General features: G+C 33.4%; 2 protein-coding genes across 3 annotated transcripts; one reads left to right on the top strand and one right to left on the bottom strand.

Moving 5' to 3' along the window:
• The first annotated feature begins 343 nt into the window (after window positions 1-343).
• Window positions 344-1,868, top strand: LOC108451836 (mitochondrial 37S ribosomal protein S27). Of its 2 annotated transcripts, none has more exons than XM_017749526.2 (2): window positions 344-540; window positions 1,340-1,868. In XM_017749526.2, the coding sequence occupies exon 2, from the start codon at window positions 1,375-1,377 to the stop codon at window positions 1,681-1,683; it is 309 nt and encodes a 102-aa protein (XP_017605015.1). In that variant the 5' UTR covers window positions 344-540; window positions 1,340-1,374; the 3' UTR covers window positions 1,684-1,868. The 2 variants fall into 2 exon arrangements, with proteins under 2 accessions (XP_017605015.1, XP_017605014.1); XM_017749525.2 differs by having other exon boundaries at window positions 347-540; window positions 1,362-1,868.
• A 1,400-nt stretch (window positions 1,869-3,268) lies between these two features.
• Window positions 3,269-14,310, bottom strand: LOC108453832 (uncharacterized). The gene is made up of 20 exons (XM_053021249.1): window positions 13,684-14,310; window positions 12,258-12,410; window positions 11,410-11,588; window positions 10,800-10,907; window positions 10,023-10,193; window positions 9,374-9,937; window positions 8,356-8,430; window positions 8,132-8,260; window positions 7,974-8,048; window positions 7,688-7,897; window positions 7,309-7,461; window positions 6,992-7,206; window positions 6,767-6,884; window positions 6,528-6,660; window positions 6,259-6,460; window positions 6,073-6,178; window positions 5,859-5,999; window positions 5,655-5,780; window positions 5,408-5,522; window positions 3,269-4,232 (listed from the first exon to the last, which is right to left on the bottom strand). The coding sequence occupies exons 1-20, from the start codon at window positions 13,883-13,885 to the stop codon at window positions 3,847-3,849; spliced, it is 3,561 nt and encodes a 1,186-aa protein (XP_052877209.1). The 5' UTR covers window positions 13,886-14,310; the 3' UTR covers window positions 3,269-3,846.
• Window positions 14,311-16,599: the final 2,289 nt, after the last annotated feature.

Consider the following 16,599-nt stretch of genomic DNA (forward strand, 5'->3'; position numbering starts at 1 on the left):
CTTAAATAAAAGCTTTTGAACAATTCAATGACTTGAATAAAGGCTTTCAAATAGTTTAGTGGCTAAATTATAACTTTTTTTAGTTAAGTGACCAAAACGAAAACTGACCTATAGTTTAGTGACTAATGGGTAGTTTACCCAAAATTTAAACACAAACAAATATTTTATTGTTTATTGTTTTTACTTCTTATAAATAAAAATATATTTGAAAATAATAAATAATTAAATATTTTTGTTTGTATAAAAATTTTCGTTGATTTTTTCACACAATTGTAGTTTGTTTGTTTTTCAAAATTTGAAAATGATAAATGATAAAATATATTTTCCAAATTCTACTGTACTTTTGTAGTAATCTAAATTCATTTATATAAAACAAGTAATCTAAAATTTGCTTAAGAAAATTCCCGGCCCACTCTCATCTATACTCACATATCCCCTGCCGCCACCACCACTCTGTCACAGCCTCCCCCTCCTCCTGTCCCTGACCTAAGCCCCCTCTTTACCTTCAAGTTTCTGACAGACCAGTAAATTAGATAACAGGTAATTTTTGAAACCCTAAATTTAACTAGACATTTCTTTCTACTTGACTCATCAGATAGATTTTGAGTTATCTGCTCTCATCACTGTGCTATATTTGATTTTTCTGGTTTCGATTCTACTGTTTGTTAGTCTCCTTTCTCTGTTTACTTTGTTGAGAAATAGAATTTTTTTTAAAAGGTATCGGTTTAGTGGAAACGGCGGACCTTTATCGCAGGTTTTTTTTTTTTTTTTTGTTTCATTGCTATTTGTGTCCGCGATTCGTTGCTATTGATGTGAATTGAGGAGGTCTTTTGGTGGCGGCGGATTTTTCTGCTACTGCGAAATAGCGGCTGCAACTGCACTATTTGAAACCTTGATTTGAACAGTTTATAGAATGTTGTTTTGGTTTTAGAACCTGGTTATTTGATTATTAGATTGGGAATTTTTTTTTTTTTTATGTTTGAATTGAACCAAGATGGTTAAGAAAAGAGTTTTATGATTGTTGTTTTAGTTTAGAACTAGTTGTTGAAATATCAGCTGTAAATTTGGTTATTAGGTTAGGTTAGGATTGAATTGAGATCATCTTGTTTCCTAAAATATTATTTCGATGCTTTTGCTGAAAGTTTCATTTGAATATTTAATACTATTGAATGAGAAATAGTTGGAAATATATTTTTGTTCTAGTTTTAGAACAAATTGGGAAAATTTCTGCCCTAAATCTGGTTATGAGGGAGATCATCTTGTTTGCTAAAATATTTTGAAAATTTCAGTATGCTATTGCTGAAAGATTTATTAACATGATTGTGAAATTTTCTTTAAGTTTCTTTTTCAACGTTTAACAGAATTGACTGAAAGATGAGTGCTGGTGGTTTAAAGAAAATGTTGGCTTCGGCCGTCGTAGTAGGGGTCACTGAAGCTCGAGCAAGAATATTTGGACAGATACTCAACCCAACGGGACAGAGATCATCCCATAAGATCTTACGCAAAAAGCTCATCGGGGACAAGGTTGCAGAATGGTACCCGTACGACATCAAGAACGATGATCCGCATGTCATGGCGCGTGAAGAAGAAGAGCGCTTATCGAAGCTTGAATCGTTGAAGAGACGTGGTAAGGGACCACCGAAGAAAGGCCAAGGAAGACGTGCCGCTAAACGCAACAAGTAGAGGTAATCACATGAGATGGTTTTTGTTTTGACTTCATAAATGGCTGTTTCTTTAATGCAGTTAGCCATCTTGTTGGAATATGTTAGAATTAAAATCAAACCAAATATATTTGATTGTTTACTTGAACCAAATTTAAATTGAACTTAACAAACACCTAATTGAATACTATGGATTTGAATTGATAATGGTATTTTTGCTGTGCCCAAGTTTGGATTGGATTTCGAATAGATGAAATGGTTGAGATGGAGGGATGTAATCTGTTTGATTAGCTATAGACTCGATAATTTTAAGCACGAAATGATTAGATGTATACAAAATGGATACACAGGTCGTGAAGTTAATCAGCACTCTGTTTGCACCTTTCCACTTCCACTCCGAAATGAAATTAAAATTATAACTTTCTTTTTCTTTTGACAAGTTCTTTTAATGTACTTGTAGATTTTTCTTCATATTCAACTGTGTTGGATTGAAAGTGTACGAGTGTTGGATACTAATATGTAAAAAATGAAAATTTGAAGTAACGTAATTTGAAATTAGACTTTGTCTAGGGTTGGGTTGCGTTATCCCTTCCTTGCTTTGAAATTTGAAAGATTTGGACAGTTCAAAAAATGAGAGTGAGCAAAATAGATCGTTCATATTATTTATTTAAGCCTAGTGTTTGGTAAAAGTTTTCTAAGTCCAGGCATGATCTAAACTTCTGAAATTTATGTAAAGGTTTTAGGATTAAAGATTTCATTAGGCAAAAAAATATTAATATCCATATACCCTTGAACTTGGCTCAACTCATGAGTAAATCTATTTGACAATTGACATCAATGAATAAGAAAAATCAACAGTTCAGATGTTATGAAGCTACTATATTGACCATTATTATCCTAGTTTCTGGATTTTGATTTTAACTTGAAAAGAAATGACGTTTTGCTTTGCCACCTTTATAGGTTGAAAGTTTAGATCTTTAACCACATATAACTTCGTCAATGCAGCTTTTCTAATTTGGTTAGCAAATCGAGTGCCTTTAAATTTGAACGTCTCGAATAAAGAAAACAAGAATATTAGTAATTTGAGAAGGTGAAGAAAACTTGGTATCATTTCATGGGGAATCCAATGTAAAAATCTCTCTGGTTAATTAACACGACATGCATCAAAATTAACCATGATTTCAAAATATATTAATAAGTTTATTAAAAATCAAATTTTATAACATTTTAAACACAATTTTAACCTAACAAAATACAACAATCCAATATGAAAATACATTTATTTTATAAGTTCATTGAAAATGCCAGCCTATGCAATTTTTTTTTCTCAATTTCATTTTCTTTCTACTCTTAAATATGATTGTAAATTTGTAACCATGAATGATAAAAACAGCATGAAATCATGATTCATTTGGGGTTACAGTTTCATGTCAACTAAATTAGGTTAATCTCCTCTTTGACCCTGCAAATTCGCATGCCTGATAATTGGATCAGTAAAGATGGAAATCTACTCTAATTTTCAAACCAACGGCGTTCATCAACCAAACCAATAGTACAAACCTTGTTCAGGTCTTAGACTTGATCCATAATAAATTTTCACATTAACATTTATATTTTTAAAAATTAAATATTTTTTATTGATTAAATAGCAATCTGAATTGAGCCAAACCAGATTACAAAAATCTCATTCAGAACCAACCAAAGTCGGACTGAATAACCCAAGGGCACTGCTTTCCAAACCCCAATCAATTTATAAAATTTGTTGTACTTCTCTAGACAGCAAGCTGGTCATCGCTTTCAATTCATTTATATCAGTCACTAATAGAATTAACTTCACTAATTTGCTTTAACTTGAATTTTTTTTTCTTAGAAACTATCCAATAATTTCAGTGACCGTGAAGATATTGAAATGCAAAAAAAAAAAAAAAAAAAGAAGTATAATCCATTGCTTATGACAAAAACGCAATGCTTAGATTCTATGTGAAGAAATCTTAAAGACAAGAGCCGCCACATAATCTCATCTTGTTTTTCTTCCTTAATATGCGCTTTGGCAAGAAATTATAATCAAAGAATTGACACCTGCTACGAGTGTCCTCATATATGACATGAATAAATAAACAAATAAACAAATATTTATATATATTCATCTCATAAAGGAGTTGGGGAAAAAGAGTCTCACTTGGTTTCACTGGTTCTGATGAGTTTCTTCTTGGCTTTTTGCTTTGCCTCGCAGCATGTCAGTGACCCTCATGATGCGCATGAATCTAGTATCCTCCGGTGCAAGTCCATGTGCGGATGATGTCCCAGCTCTCGGAGATCCAACCGGAGATGTTGGTGCAGTGCTTTCTTTCTTTCCTAGCAGCCCACCCTCACCAAAGATACTAGTCATTGATGATGGAATCCCGATGTGAGCTCCCATAACCTTACTCAAAGCATCAAAAGTTCCACCGGATCTTTCTTTCAATATTATTTCGAGGGCCTCTTTGTGTGCAGGATCTAGTGTATCGGGGTCTCTTAATAAGTTGTGAATTGAAGGAAGAAGGAAATCACGAATGCTATTTGCAGAAATATCTGCAACAAAAATGATAATAAGTACTAAAATACATCACAAACAGAAACCATAGTTCGATGTGAAAACACAAAAATGGAGCATTTGGGAGGAAACCATAAATAAATTATTGCAAATTAACAGCAGCAACGTTTTATGTTTCCGAAATGTTGTAGAATAGAGAAGCTTGGCAATCTGTTAAAAGATCAAAGAATTCTCGTCATATAAATGATGAGACTTCTATCCAAGTTTAAAAAATTTTAGCAATTAATAACTCCTAGACACCTTTCTTTCAATCTTGAGTTCACTAATTTCTAGCAGGAAGAGTGGTCTGGTAGACAGCAGTTCACACCCTGTTCCTCCTATGCCATCCTTTCAGAAGGCAGGAAGACAAAAACGGACTCTACCAACACACCACATGGCTCTGACAGTGATAAAAGTTGACTGCCGGCTAGTATTGATAAAATTTGATGCAACTAAACACGAAAGCATGGCTATAAGAAAGTGATTCCATGGTAATAATAATAGTTTCTTCTTAGAGGAAACTTGGAAAAAAATGATAAAATTGTAATCTATACTAATATTAAACCCCTGATTAAGTGACACCAAACTCAATCAGCTAAAGTACTAAAATATCAAAAAAATAAAATAAAATAAAATGAAAATGGCAATTTCATTGTATTAAAAATGAAAAAAGAAAAAACCTTATCACGTTCAACCACTACTCACCTTACTTTTTTTCTTTTATCCAAAATCCATATAAATAACTACTTATTCAAAATTTACTTTTATAGTTTTAAATTAAATTTTTTTGAAATGTTCAAATTTAAAATTTTAAAAGAAAATAAAAGTAACAACTCATTAAAAATAAGAAAAATTACCCTCTTTTTCTCATATACTTCCTTTAAAATCAATAACTGTGTATTTTTATTACCTTATCAAATAATCATTAAATTTTCAAAAGAACAAATAACTAAAATTTTAATTTTCTTTTACCCCCATAGAAGGGCATGCCAACAAACAATGCATGACGTTTATGGCTTTAGGAGCGGATCTCTTATCCTTCCTCAGTGCTTAGGAATGAAACTTGACTAGCAAGTGGACTTTTTAATCTTTTATCTTTTTCTCTGAGAAGGCAAAATATTGGAGAACAGAGAAGGGAGAGAAATGATGGCAGTAGCCACTTAGAGAAGCAAACCTGTCGCATCCACAGCACATATGGCTTCACAAAACACATTAGCTCTCTCTCTGCGAGACATCCCATCAGTTGCAAAAGCAGGCATGCTTGTCAGTTGGAAAATCTTAGTCAAAAAATGTAAATCATGTTAAGTAAACAATGGTTTTGAAGAACGATTGGATAGTGGCAAGCACAAAAATGGCTAAACCACAATGCACAACTCAATAATGAAGTCCTAAAAATTGTTTTTCACATGAAAGTCAAGGATATAATCCCTAAATCTCTCTGTTGTATGTGGAAGTGCTACCACTAACGAACGGACCACGGCCATGGTTGTTTCATGAGAACCATCTTCGAGAAAAGCATCCATTTGAACACGTATTTTATCAACAATCTGCACATGCTGAGTTTGTAAGAACGGCGTCTAGAAACTGCACCAGCATAAATTAGAATAAAAAAAAACCTCTGTTACCATGTCATTTTTAAAATGTTGTGCCACAGCCCCAAAAGCATCTATGCTTGCATTCTTCACCTTCAGGTTTTGGTCTGAGCCAAGGGTAATCAAGGCAGGTAGAACATGTGTAGAGGCAACTTTTGCATCAACGTATGTCACCTGTTAAAATGTATAAATATCTGACTGTCGGGTGTAGCAAGATAAATTTTGTTTCAAAGGAAAGAGAACATACAATGACTTTCAGTATATTGGCAGCGCCAATCTTCAATTCTATATTTGAGCTAACAACCATTTCCCACAAGATATCAAATATCAAGGTATGATGTTCTTCGAATGTACTGCATTATTAAATTAGATTCTATGTGAATATTCAGAAATAAATAACAAATGGTTAGGACTGAAGTTTTTAATTACAAACCAAAGGAAGCGGACAGCATTAACAATATCATTGTTGTGTGTTATAGACTGATTCTCTTTCATGGCACCTTCAACTAATAGCTTTCTCAAGTAGTCTGCTAACTGTTCACGCTTACCAGGAGATCCAAGAACACCCGCTAAGAGAAGTGGCAGGATACCTAGAACAGCAAGTCTCTCAGCCACAGATGTCCTCGGTTTTAGACCTGCAACCAAGCAACAATCATGGAACATGCAACAATAGAAATTTAACAAGATTCTAAGAGCCAATACCTCTGATTCTTGAGTGAATGTTGGGAGGGAAAAATGTGAAATCAGCAGCATCCCCAACTGCTACCAAGAATACAGGCATCATTATGTGTGTCGAATAAGATTCCCCAAAACGTTCAGAAACAGCCAACAAAAACTGCAATGTCAGGATGCAGATTGGAAACAAGAAAAACAACATTATTTCAATAGAACAAGCATGAAGCAAGCAGAAAACCCCATTAAATGCAATATTGAAAAATTACCTTTGTAGTTCGGTTTCTTAAACTATCCTCTTTCTGGGGTAACAAGCAAGACAGCCGTATTAAAGCAGAAAAGCAATCCACATGCATCCATTCAAATGCAGGCCACTCGACATGTCCCCTAGTAGAATATATAATCAATCAAAACCATTTCAGCTAACAACTAAGTTACAAAAGTTATTCATACACTATCTCATCAGTCTGGAAAAAAGAAAAGGAAAAACTTACCCTGCATACAATTCAAGTACCGAACTGGAAAATATTGGCCCATTTGACTCCGAAACAGAGGAAAATGGGCATGTCTCAATTGCTTTCTGATGCACATGAGGAAGCAAATCAGCCAAAATTCTTAACAAAATATCAAGATTCCAGCGCTCTTGTTCACCTAAAACACGCAGGTGGGACTCCACTGACCCTTCAACTCCAGAAAGAGGTGGACAATGCTGAAAATATTGAGGGAGTAACAGTAAGAGGGAAATGCATTGCAAAATGGAAACGTGGTAGTACCTACCAGCAAATGATAAAATCCAAGGGCAAAAAGTTACCTCAGCAGAGTCCAAGATATGAGAGATTAGAACTCTCAAAATATGGTCTAACTTGTTTCCCCAATTTACTAGTGCAGGTAGTAGTTCTTTTAGTGTAGTTTCAACCACCACTCCAGATGGATCACAGGCCAATTGGAACATCAACTCCTCAACCTGTCAATATACAAATAAGGCGGTGGGGAACGTTTTATGTGTTTTCTTATTATACTTTCTATACAGTTTTTTTCAAGTCATGATATTATATTATGCTAAGCGCGAAAGGCTCTCCAGTCCCTAGACCATGGGTCATCAACCTGTTCTAGAGTTCACATTGTAGCCAATTCTGTCAAGTCAGAAATCTTCTCCATGATTGCCTTGAAGCATATTTAGTGGGGCTGACCTTGAAATATTTATCCATATGTGGAAAGAGTGGAAGTAGTAAGGCCAGATTGTGCGCAGCAGCTTCTCGAACAACAGTTGCAGGATCTTCAATCAGTTGTTGTACAATAGATAAAATAAGAGAATCACGAATCTCAGGTCTGACGAATTCAGCAAGCTCCCCGCATGATTGAGCAACAAGCAACCTGCGCTCCTCATACATGTGATTTATCTGCATTCAAAAGAAAATGGAATCAGGCCACTACAAATATAACCGACAAAGCCAAATAAGCAGCACAGAAGCTCACTTGTTCCCAGCACTGGGGGAGTAGTTCTATTTCTGTTCTCATCTCCCCAACATTTTTAGCTAGGCTAACACATGCCTGAAATGAAGTTTAAAAGATTTAGCACGGTATCCAAACTTGTAGATTGGGTACTCAATGGGATTCTCTGAAAAGCAACATACATCCATTATAATTCGTCTCTGCTGTTCATCTGGTCGTTTAATCAAATTGAACAGTGTGTGTGTCAAAGAATCTCGGGTGGCATTATCTGGATGCCGCTCAATAGCACACATTATCAGTGGAAGAAGCTCCTACAGTCAAATAAATTTGTACGGAATAAAAAAAAAATTATAAGGATAATAAAGAGGATAATGTCCAAGTAAAAACTAATAGTCAGAGAGTCAACCTCCCGATGGTTGATCAAAACATAAGGAACAATCTTAGGCAAAGCATCTGCTAGTATTTGAATGGTCCCCAAACCCTGTTACAATGAAAAAGTCTGCATCAGACATTATAAATGTGCTTGAATTTCTATGAAGAGAACCTGTAGCAAATCTTGACAATATATTCTTTTTTAGGTGGGGAAACAAGGAGTACTTAACTAATCATATTGTTTTTAAAGAAATGTATCCCGTAACATTATTGATATAACACGCGTAAAATATATAGCAAGTAATGTATTTAAAAGAATCTCAATTTTATCATTTCATAAACAAATGTACAAAGAAACAAAATAAATCAAGTATGATCTTACTTTTTTTATGGAAAATATTCGATCTTACTTAAAATTGAAAGATGATCTTCTTTTAGAAAAATAAAAATAAATAAATTATAACTTCTTTTTGAGATTAGAAATAGGGTGTTTTCTGGAGTTCTAGTGGTCCCAGTTTGATTTCTGCATTGAAGAAATAAAGCATGATAGCAGGAGAGCTAAAAGTGGAGAGATATATGGACGGGAGAAGTTCCACTAGGCTAAAAAGAAAGAGAAAACATGTTTGGTACTAAGTCAGAGACTTGAAATATTATTGAAGAAATTATAAAGTTAATTTGGTTTTCATTAAATTTACATGATTTTAATTTCTTGATTTTAAGGGTTTGTAAGTAAAGATTGATTGGTACAATAAATAGATAAACTGATATGTAATTTTAAAAGTTCAACCAGCCCTAAAACACGATGGATAAATTTAGGTTAGCCCCCGGGGGGGGGGGGGGGGGGGAGGATGCAACACCTACTCGAGCTCCTATTATTATCCACACCCCTGACAGGAAACACAAGGGAAAAGCAAACAAAGGACAGTAGCCATAAGGGTCGTGGATGAGGAGTGGAGCTAAGGCTTTCAAATATATCAGTTTATGCTGTTAGTTATCGAAACCCCAGATACCACCTTTGAATATAATATCATAAAGCAAAAATAAGAACTTGCCATATTATCTGGAGCAGGCCCACTGCTAGGAGTTTCCGATTTGGAATGCAGCCTACTATCTTCTGATGGTGGTTTCTCATTTTGTTGGGGTAAGGTTCTACTAGATGAGAAACCATCAGCAGTGCTTGAAGGATTCATAGCTGGTTCTGCCAAATTATCTTCAGGCTTGTGAGTGCTGTTGTCAAATGCTTGAACTGACGCAGACAGTGAGTTGCTGTCTATAGGTCCTGCTGGCTCAACGGGATGCGAGATAAGAGTTTTATTCTCATCCACCTCAACGACTTTCTCTTCAGTATATGTTGATTCTTTCTCAGCACAGCTCGAATCACTTAAATCCGGAATATCTCTTTTCTCTGCCTTTAATCTTTCAATTTCCTTCTGCAAAGACACTATTTCTTTCTTGTAATTTTCAAAGGCCTGGGGTTGAGCAGATTCAACACTACTAGTCACCGGATTTTGTACAGAAGAAGATCCTTCAATGTGCATTTTCGGGGAAGTGATTTCAGCCCTGCAATCATTTAGTTCCTTCCTTTGATGCTCCCAGGCATGCTTCACATCTTGTATCTGAAGAAGTATGAAATCAGTGCTTCAGATTTTGTAGCATCATCAAGGACCTGCTCTTAAAGCAATCAAGCTAAAAGAGAACTACCAGATTTTCCTTGTCCTTCAGTTCCTTCTGAGTGGCTGCCAAAGATTTTGTCAATGCATTTATCTGACCTTCAGCCAAATCTTTGTTTTTCATCAAAAGCTCTTTCTCATAATTTAAGCTCTCAATTGCTTTTTGTAATGACTCATTTTCTCGAATCATAGAAATTTTCTCCTGCAATGGAATAAACATTACTGTTTTCAATGATAAGAAATACGCTGTAAGGAGAAAGATCTACACAAAGCACAGAAATTGTTGAAAGACTGATCCTTCATTAATCATAACAGACCATCTTAAAAGCCGAAGTGACATTAAGTCAAGCAACTTGTATCTGCAACAGAAAGAAGAAGCATCCATGATGACAAACAATGCCATTGCCAACCACATCCAGAAGTAAAATAAAAGGGCTGGTGGGGTGAGATTTTAGTTCAAGGATCAGTTCTTATATCAGTTCTTTATATCAGACTGATATCTATAGATCATAAATATTTTCCCAATAAAATAATTCCACAAACATAATATTGCAAGCAACAATTTCGTTAACCAATTAGTTTGTAATGAATATCGCAACTGACAGTTTAAGTTCATTATATTGCACTCACCCATGGATTTTATATGTACAAACACAACACAATAAATGCACAAAAGAAAGCAGGTGACAGTAATGATACTGTTCCTCATGAAGCAAAGTCAACAATAATAAAGGACAATAGCTAGAACATTCCAACATGAAAATATTCGGTATGATTCAGTATGAATAGTAAGAAACAGCTTGCCTACCTCAGCAGCTTCTGAACTTGAAGACAGGTACTGATAATAGTAATGGCGCAAGGCATCAGGCACAGATGCTGGTGAGTTTGCCCAAACATCTAGGTTCTGATCTGTAACCTGAGGTTAAACAACAAATTAGCTGCGAAATATGCATATTCACCAGCTTAGGCAGCTGCTTCATACCCCTTCAGGGCCTCAAAATGTATTTGTGCAACAGAAAGATAAAGATATACCACAAAGAAACTATGAAAATCAGATTCTATGAACTCTATAAATTGTTAATGCTTGTCTCCCAGCCAGAAAATCAGGAAAGAAGATAACTTGGGTTCTAACATCAAATGCAAATAACTCCCAGTCAGGCTTTTCTAATTTTTAAACTAACTTCATGTTCAGAAAATATAGACCTTAGTGTTGTGGGGCAAGAACTTCTCTCTTCTTGCAGTTCCCAAATAATAATTCAAAATTTCCACAATTTTCAGTTTATTGAGTTTTGCATCAAGCTTTCAGCATAGGACGATCAGCCCTTGCAGCTACATAGGTCCTTTAATGCTAGCTAGTGCTGATTTACAGAATAAAAAAGCAGTAACAAGACAAAAGCACTACCGAATGTTACAGATACCTCTTCACAAAATGTCATTGCAGTTAATCGATATCCACCTATCAGCAAATATTCCTTTACCGCACAATTCAGATCTTTACGTTCATTAGCCTTCAATGGGCCTAAAGTAGAGAAGGGAACATCTCTCTTGTGCCGATGGACTTCCAGAGCATGATTTATGTTATTGCTCACACTTGATTCTACATTTGCATATAACATAAAAACAAATTCACACATGCCAGAAAAATGATGGCTAACTACTGATTAAAAGCATTTTAAAAAAATCCTACAATTCCCATAATTTCTACGAGCGATCCTACAAAAAGCCCACCAAGTATGCAAAACAGTTGCCAAATAAAAGCAACTGCGGCAGAAATATGGGTGTCAATTCCTGAAAAATAGTATGAATACCTAGCATGATTCGCAGAAAAGAATATTTCATTCTAAGCATGGTCATGCAAGGTGGCCAACCTCATGGGATGTGAAAAGAAAAAAAGAATAATTTCCTCAGTGTTTACCTTTACCTCAAGAACCTCACCAATAGTGAACCTATATAACCAGGTAGCAGTCTTGACCATTTTGGTGCTTCTAATGATTCTTAGAGTCATAAATAGAGACTCTTTCAATCAAACAGCATGCTAAAAAATGTGTCATACAAAGAGATCAAATTTTCTCTTAAAATATCATTTACAAAAATGAAGACGACGAAGAGTTTAGTTGATTCTTTTGCTATTTGTTCCATTTTTTCTTTTCTGTAAAAAGAAAACAAAAAGAAAAATGAACAGAAAACAAGAGACAAATAGCAAAGGTGCCAACCAAACAGAGCTCAAGTGTAACCATTCAAATATCAAATAAATAAGAAAATTTACCACTCAATCTATCGCGACGGAGATCTACTTTCCTTTGTAACTCGGTCTTCAGTTTCATAACATCTTCTTGAGCTAACCGCAATTCATAGTCACTAAGTGCTAATTTTTCTTCTATTGCTTCTTTCTCTTCTAGCAAACTTTGAGGGTCTACAACTGAATTTCAAGAACTATATATTAGATGAAACCATCAGTAAGGTTCACTTATTCCAGATCTAAATTGAAAATGGACTTTTGCTCTAGGGCTTAGAGCATTGATAAACGGGTAGAAACATGCAACACCAGCAACCAACGCATTATTTCTTTAAGCAGAGACCTTATCTCACGCTCTAAGCACCCCAACCCCCAAACTATCAGAGGCGCAATCTAATTTCTGTATTTGATAGCTTAATTTGATTTCCATGTCAATTGGAATTAAGAACCATTTCCTTTTCTCCTATCTTGGATGAAGTTTTCATAATTTGCTATTTTCTGCTTGTACTTCCAATATCACAAGAACCTATAAATTCATTTGGTAATCATAATAGTTTACATAAAATGCTACTTTCTGGTTATAATTCCAATATTACTGGAACCACAAGCTCATGTAGTAATCATAATCACTAATTAAGTAGCTACATCTTCAGCATAAGAATTCTTTGATATATAGAACATGTATTGCCTAAAATGATGGTAAATGCCTTGACAAATGAATGCAATACAACACACGTATGATGTGAGAGGAACCATTTCATATGTAAAAGAAAACATTTCAATACCAAGCAGAACCTTGATTTCTTTACCTTCTCTCAACTGCCAAGAGAACAAATTTAAATTTCTTTACCTCATAAATGTAACTTCCATTAGTTATTAATTGTATTACCTTTCACTTCCTAAGAAGTTTATATAACTAGTTTAAAGAGTAACTAAATACTACACTAATTTCAAGGTAATTACTCTATTATAAAAATAAAATCATAAGTTTCATTCTTCCAAAAAAGAGGATTTTTTTTTTTTTGCTTATCTTTTGTTGATATCCGATCAGGATCGAGATTTTGGTGAGCTTAGTTCATATACAGTCTCTCGCTTACCCTTACCCTACCTAACGTCCTTCCGAACACTCTCCTACCGTTTCATTTCCTAATTTCCTTCTTATCGCTTTTCTACCCTTACCCAGAGCCAACCCGAAACCTGCATTTAGCACCGTCACCTTGACACCCGGCATCGACAATTTTTATAAGGTTCCATTCCGTTATTACTCTTACAAAACACTGCGGTAATCAGATTTTCTCTACATGTTGATATAACAATAAGTAACACTAAAAACACAGTTCATATTTAAACCAAAAATAAAAATAAAAAAAAATCAAAAGAAATAAATTTATACGTATAAGTCATTCCCGATTTCATACTTGAAAAAGAAAAAGGAATTAAAGAAACACAAAAGTACCTCCAAGAGAGCTGTAGCGAGAGATCTGATCAACAGGAAAATGAGAAGGATCGGCGAAGAATTCCTTTAGACGCATAGCTTGAGCGTCACGACCATCGTCAAGAAGCTCGTGGAGCAATTCGAATGCCGTTAACAAGTAATTTTCTTCAAGTAGAAAATTCACAACGAAATTGCACAGCGATGATCTCTCTACATCCATCATCTAAGTCTGATGCTTCCTTTACATCAATGAATCAATCAATCTTCACCGTCTATCAACATCGGGATATAACCAAGTTCTCGCGGAGTAACTCAAATGCCGTTAGCAAGTAATTTTCTTCGAGCAGAACATTCACCAAGCAATTGCACAACAATGATCTCTCAACATCCATCACCTGCATCTGATCCTTCCTTTACATCAATCAATCACCGCTGTTTATCAACATCAGGATCGAATCAAATGCTTCTCCTAAATCAAAATCTCAATTTTTTCTTTTGGTCTGTTCGCGAAATGGTAGCACTTCGCAGAGCTCGTGAATTTTGAAAGTTCGATTGAGATGGAAAGGAGGGGGATGGAGTTTTGATTTGGTGAGACAAGGAATATTATCGTTTGAGGATGGCAGCGGTCCTATATTTATAATTTCAGTAATATCCGAATTTGAATATATACTATATACTATTACTTAAATGTTTAATTAAGTTATTGCGTGAGTAAACCGAATGTTAATTCAATTAAAATTTATTAAGAAGTTGTTATATTATGAATATTATGAATATGATGACATTTGCTTTCACATTTTTGTATTAATGAATCTTTAAATTTACTAAACCACAATTTTATTTTAATGTTTTTATTCATTATAATTTCATTATTATCTCTATATATCTATACTATTATTTAAGTTCCTAATTTAATTAATATTATGAGTCAACAGTTACCAATTCGGTTGAAGAAATTACGAAAATATATTTTTATATTTAAAAATAAATTATAATATTTGAGTGTATTTTAATCTTTTGTTTTAAAAATTGAATCTACTTGGATTTATTTTGTTTTGATAGGAAAATCATTAATTCATTCTGATTAATAGAACCAAATGATTCAAGAGAGAAAAACAGCATGCATCCATCGTAGTTGATAAAGGACAAGCTCCATCAACACAACAAAGGATTCAATCTCAACATCAATAGAATATTATGTCACAACTCGAGCACAACATATCTAGAATGATTGCAAACACTTGATACATTAAGGAAAGCCACCCCAAATAGTCCAAAGTGACGGGCAAAAATCGACAATAGAATTGAGCATCCATCAAACTGAAGAGGATGGTGACAAAACCATTCCCAAAATCACTTGCAAAAGCAAAACTACATGCATAAGCAAGACTAAGAAACATCCTACATGCAAAGGAATATATATATATATATATATATATATATATATATATATATATATAACTTAAGACAATACGAGTCCAAACTGACTCTTAAAATCATTTGTTTTTTTAAAATACTCTAAAAATAGAAACATATTAAGCAGTCGATGAAGAGTCACCCACTTTCCAATAACAGTTGGTGGCTAAAGAAGTTTTAGCGACGACAAGCATCATCATCTGTACATCACGACTTGTGAGGACAACAAATATAGCTACAAATTGAGAATGTACTTGGACTTATACCCACTCTATTTTAAAATTTTTTTATAGGCCAAAATTGAACTATAATTTTTGAGATGTTAAAATATAAATTTTATCATTTATTAATTTATGATTTCATTATTTTTGAAGGGACTAAATAGATTGTTTATTTTTATGTAGGGGCCAAAACATAATTTTATCCTATATTAATTTATAATTTGATAGTCTTTAAGGGACTAGAATTGAAATTTTACATTTGGGGTGGGACTAAAGCTTTATTTTAATATAATATTTACATTTTAATTATATTATGCATACATTATTATCTCCATCAATTTATTTAAGTCATTGATTAAGTTGGTGTCACGAGTCAATTGAGTACCAACTTGATTAAGAAAATTATGAAAATATCATTTCATATGTAAAATAAATTATATTATTTGAGGGTATTTTTATCTTTTATTTAAAAACCAATAAAAATTTGTATCTGCTTGGATTTGAACCCATATTATTTGCATCAATAAAATATTAATTGTATCACTAAACCAAAACTTTATTTCAATATAATACTTGCATTTTTATTGTATTACTATACTATTATTTAAACTCTTGACTGAGTTGGTATTATGAATCAACCGAGCACCAATTCAGTTAAGGAATTACAAAAATGCCATTCTGTATTCATAATAAATTATATTATTTGAGAACATTTTAATATTTTATTTAAAAAACCAAAAAAGTTTATTGCATTTGAACCTATGTTATTTACATCAATAAGATATTAACCTAATACCAAACCAAAGTTTTATTTCATTATAATAGTTACATTTTAATTATTTTGTTATGCATATATTATTACTTCCTTTAATTGTATATCTATATTATTATTTAAACCTTTCATAATTAAAAAGATTAAAAGATAAAATACCTTGAATAATATAATTTATTTTAAATATGAAAAGACATTTTAGTCTTTTCCTTAATCGAGTTGTTGCTCGGTTAACTCATGACATCAACTTAGTCGAAATTTAAATAATAGTATAAATATTATTAATTAGTTACAAGTTATATGCTTCATTATTTATTATATGCTATTTTAAACTAACCTTCGTTTTAGATATGTAATCTCCACGCACAAACACGTATGATAGAATTACTAATTTAATTAATGCTTTTAATTTTTTAGAGAGACTATATGGTTTATTATTTGCATAAATTTTAATTTTTTATGAGGAGGATCGATTTATATGTTTAATATTTTAACAATATAATTATTATATTTTATATTTTATTTCAC

Source organism: Gossypium arboreum, chromosome 11 (genome assembly GCF_025698485.1).
Source record: "Gossypium arboreum isolate Shixiya-1 chromosome 11, ASM2569848v2, whole genome shotgun sequence".
NCBI classification, from domain to species: Eukaryota; Viridiplantae; Streptophyta; class Magnoliopsida; order Malvales; family Malvaceae; genus Gossypium; species Gossypium arboreum.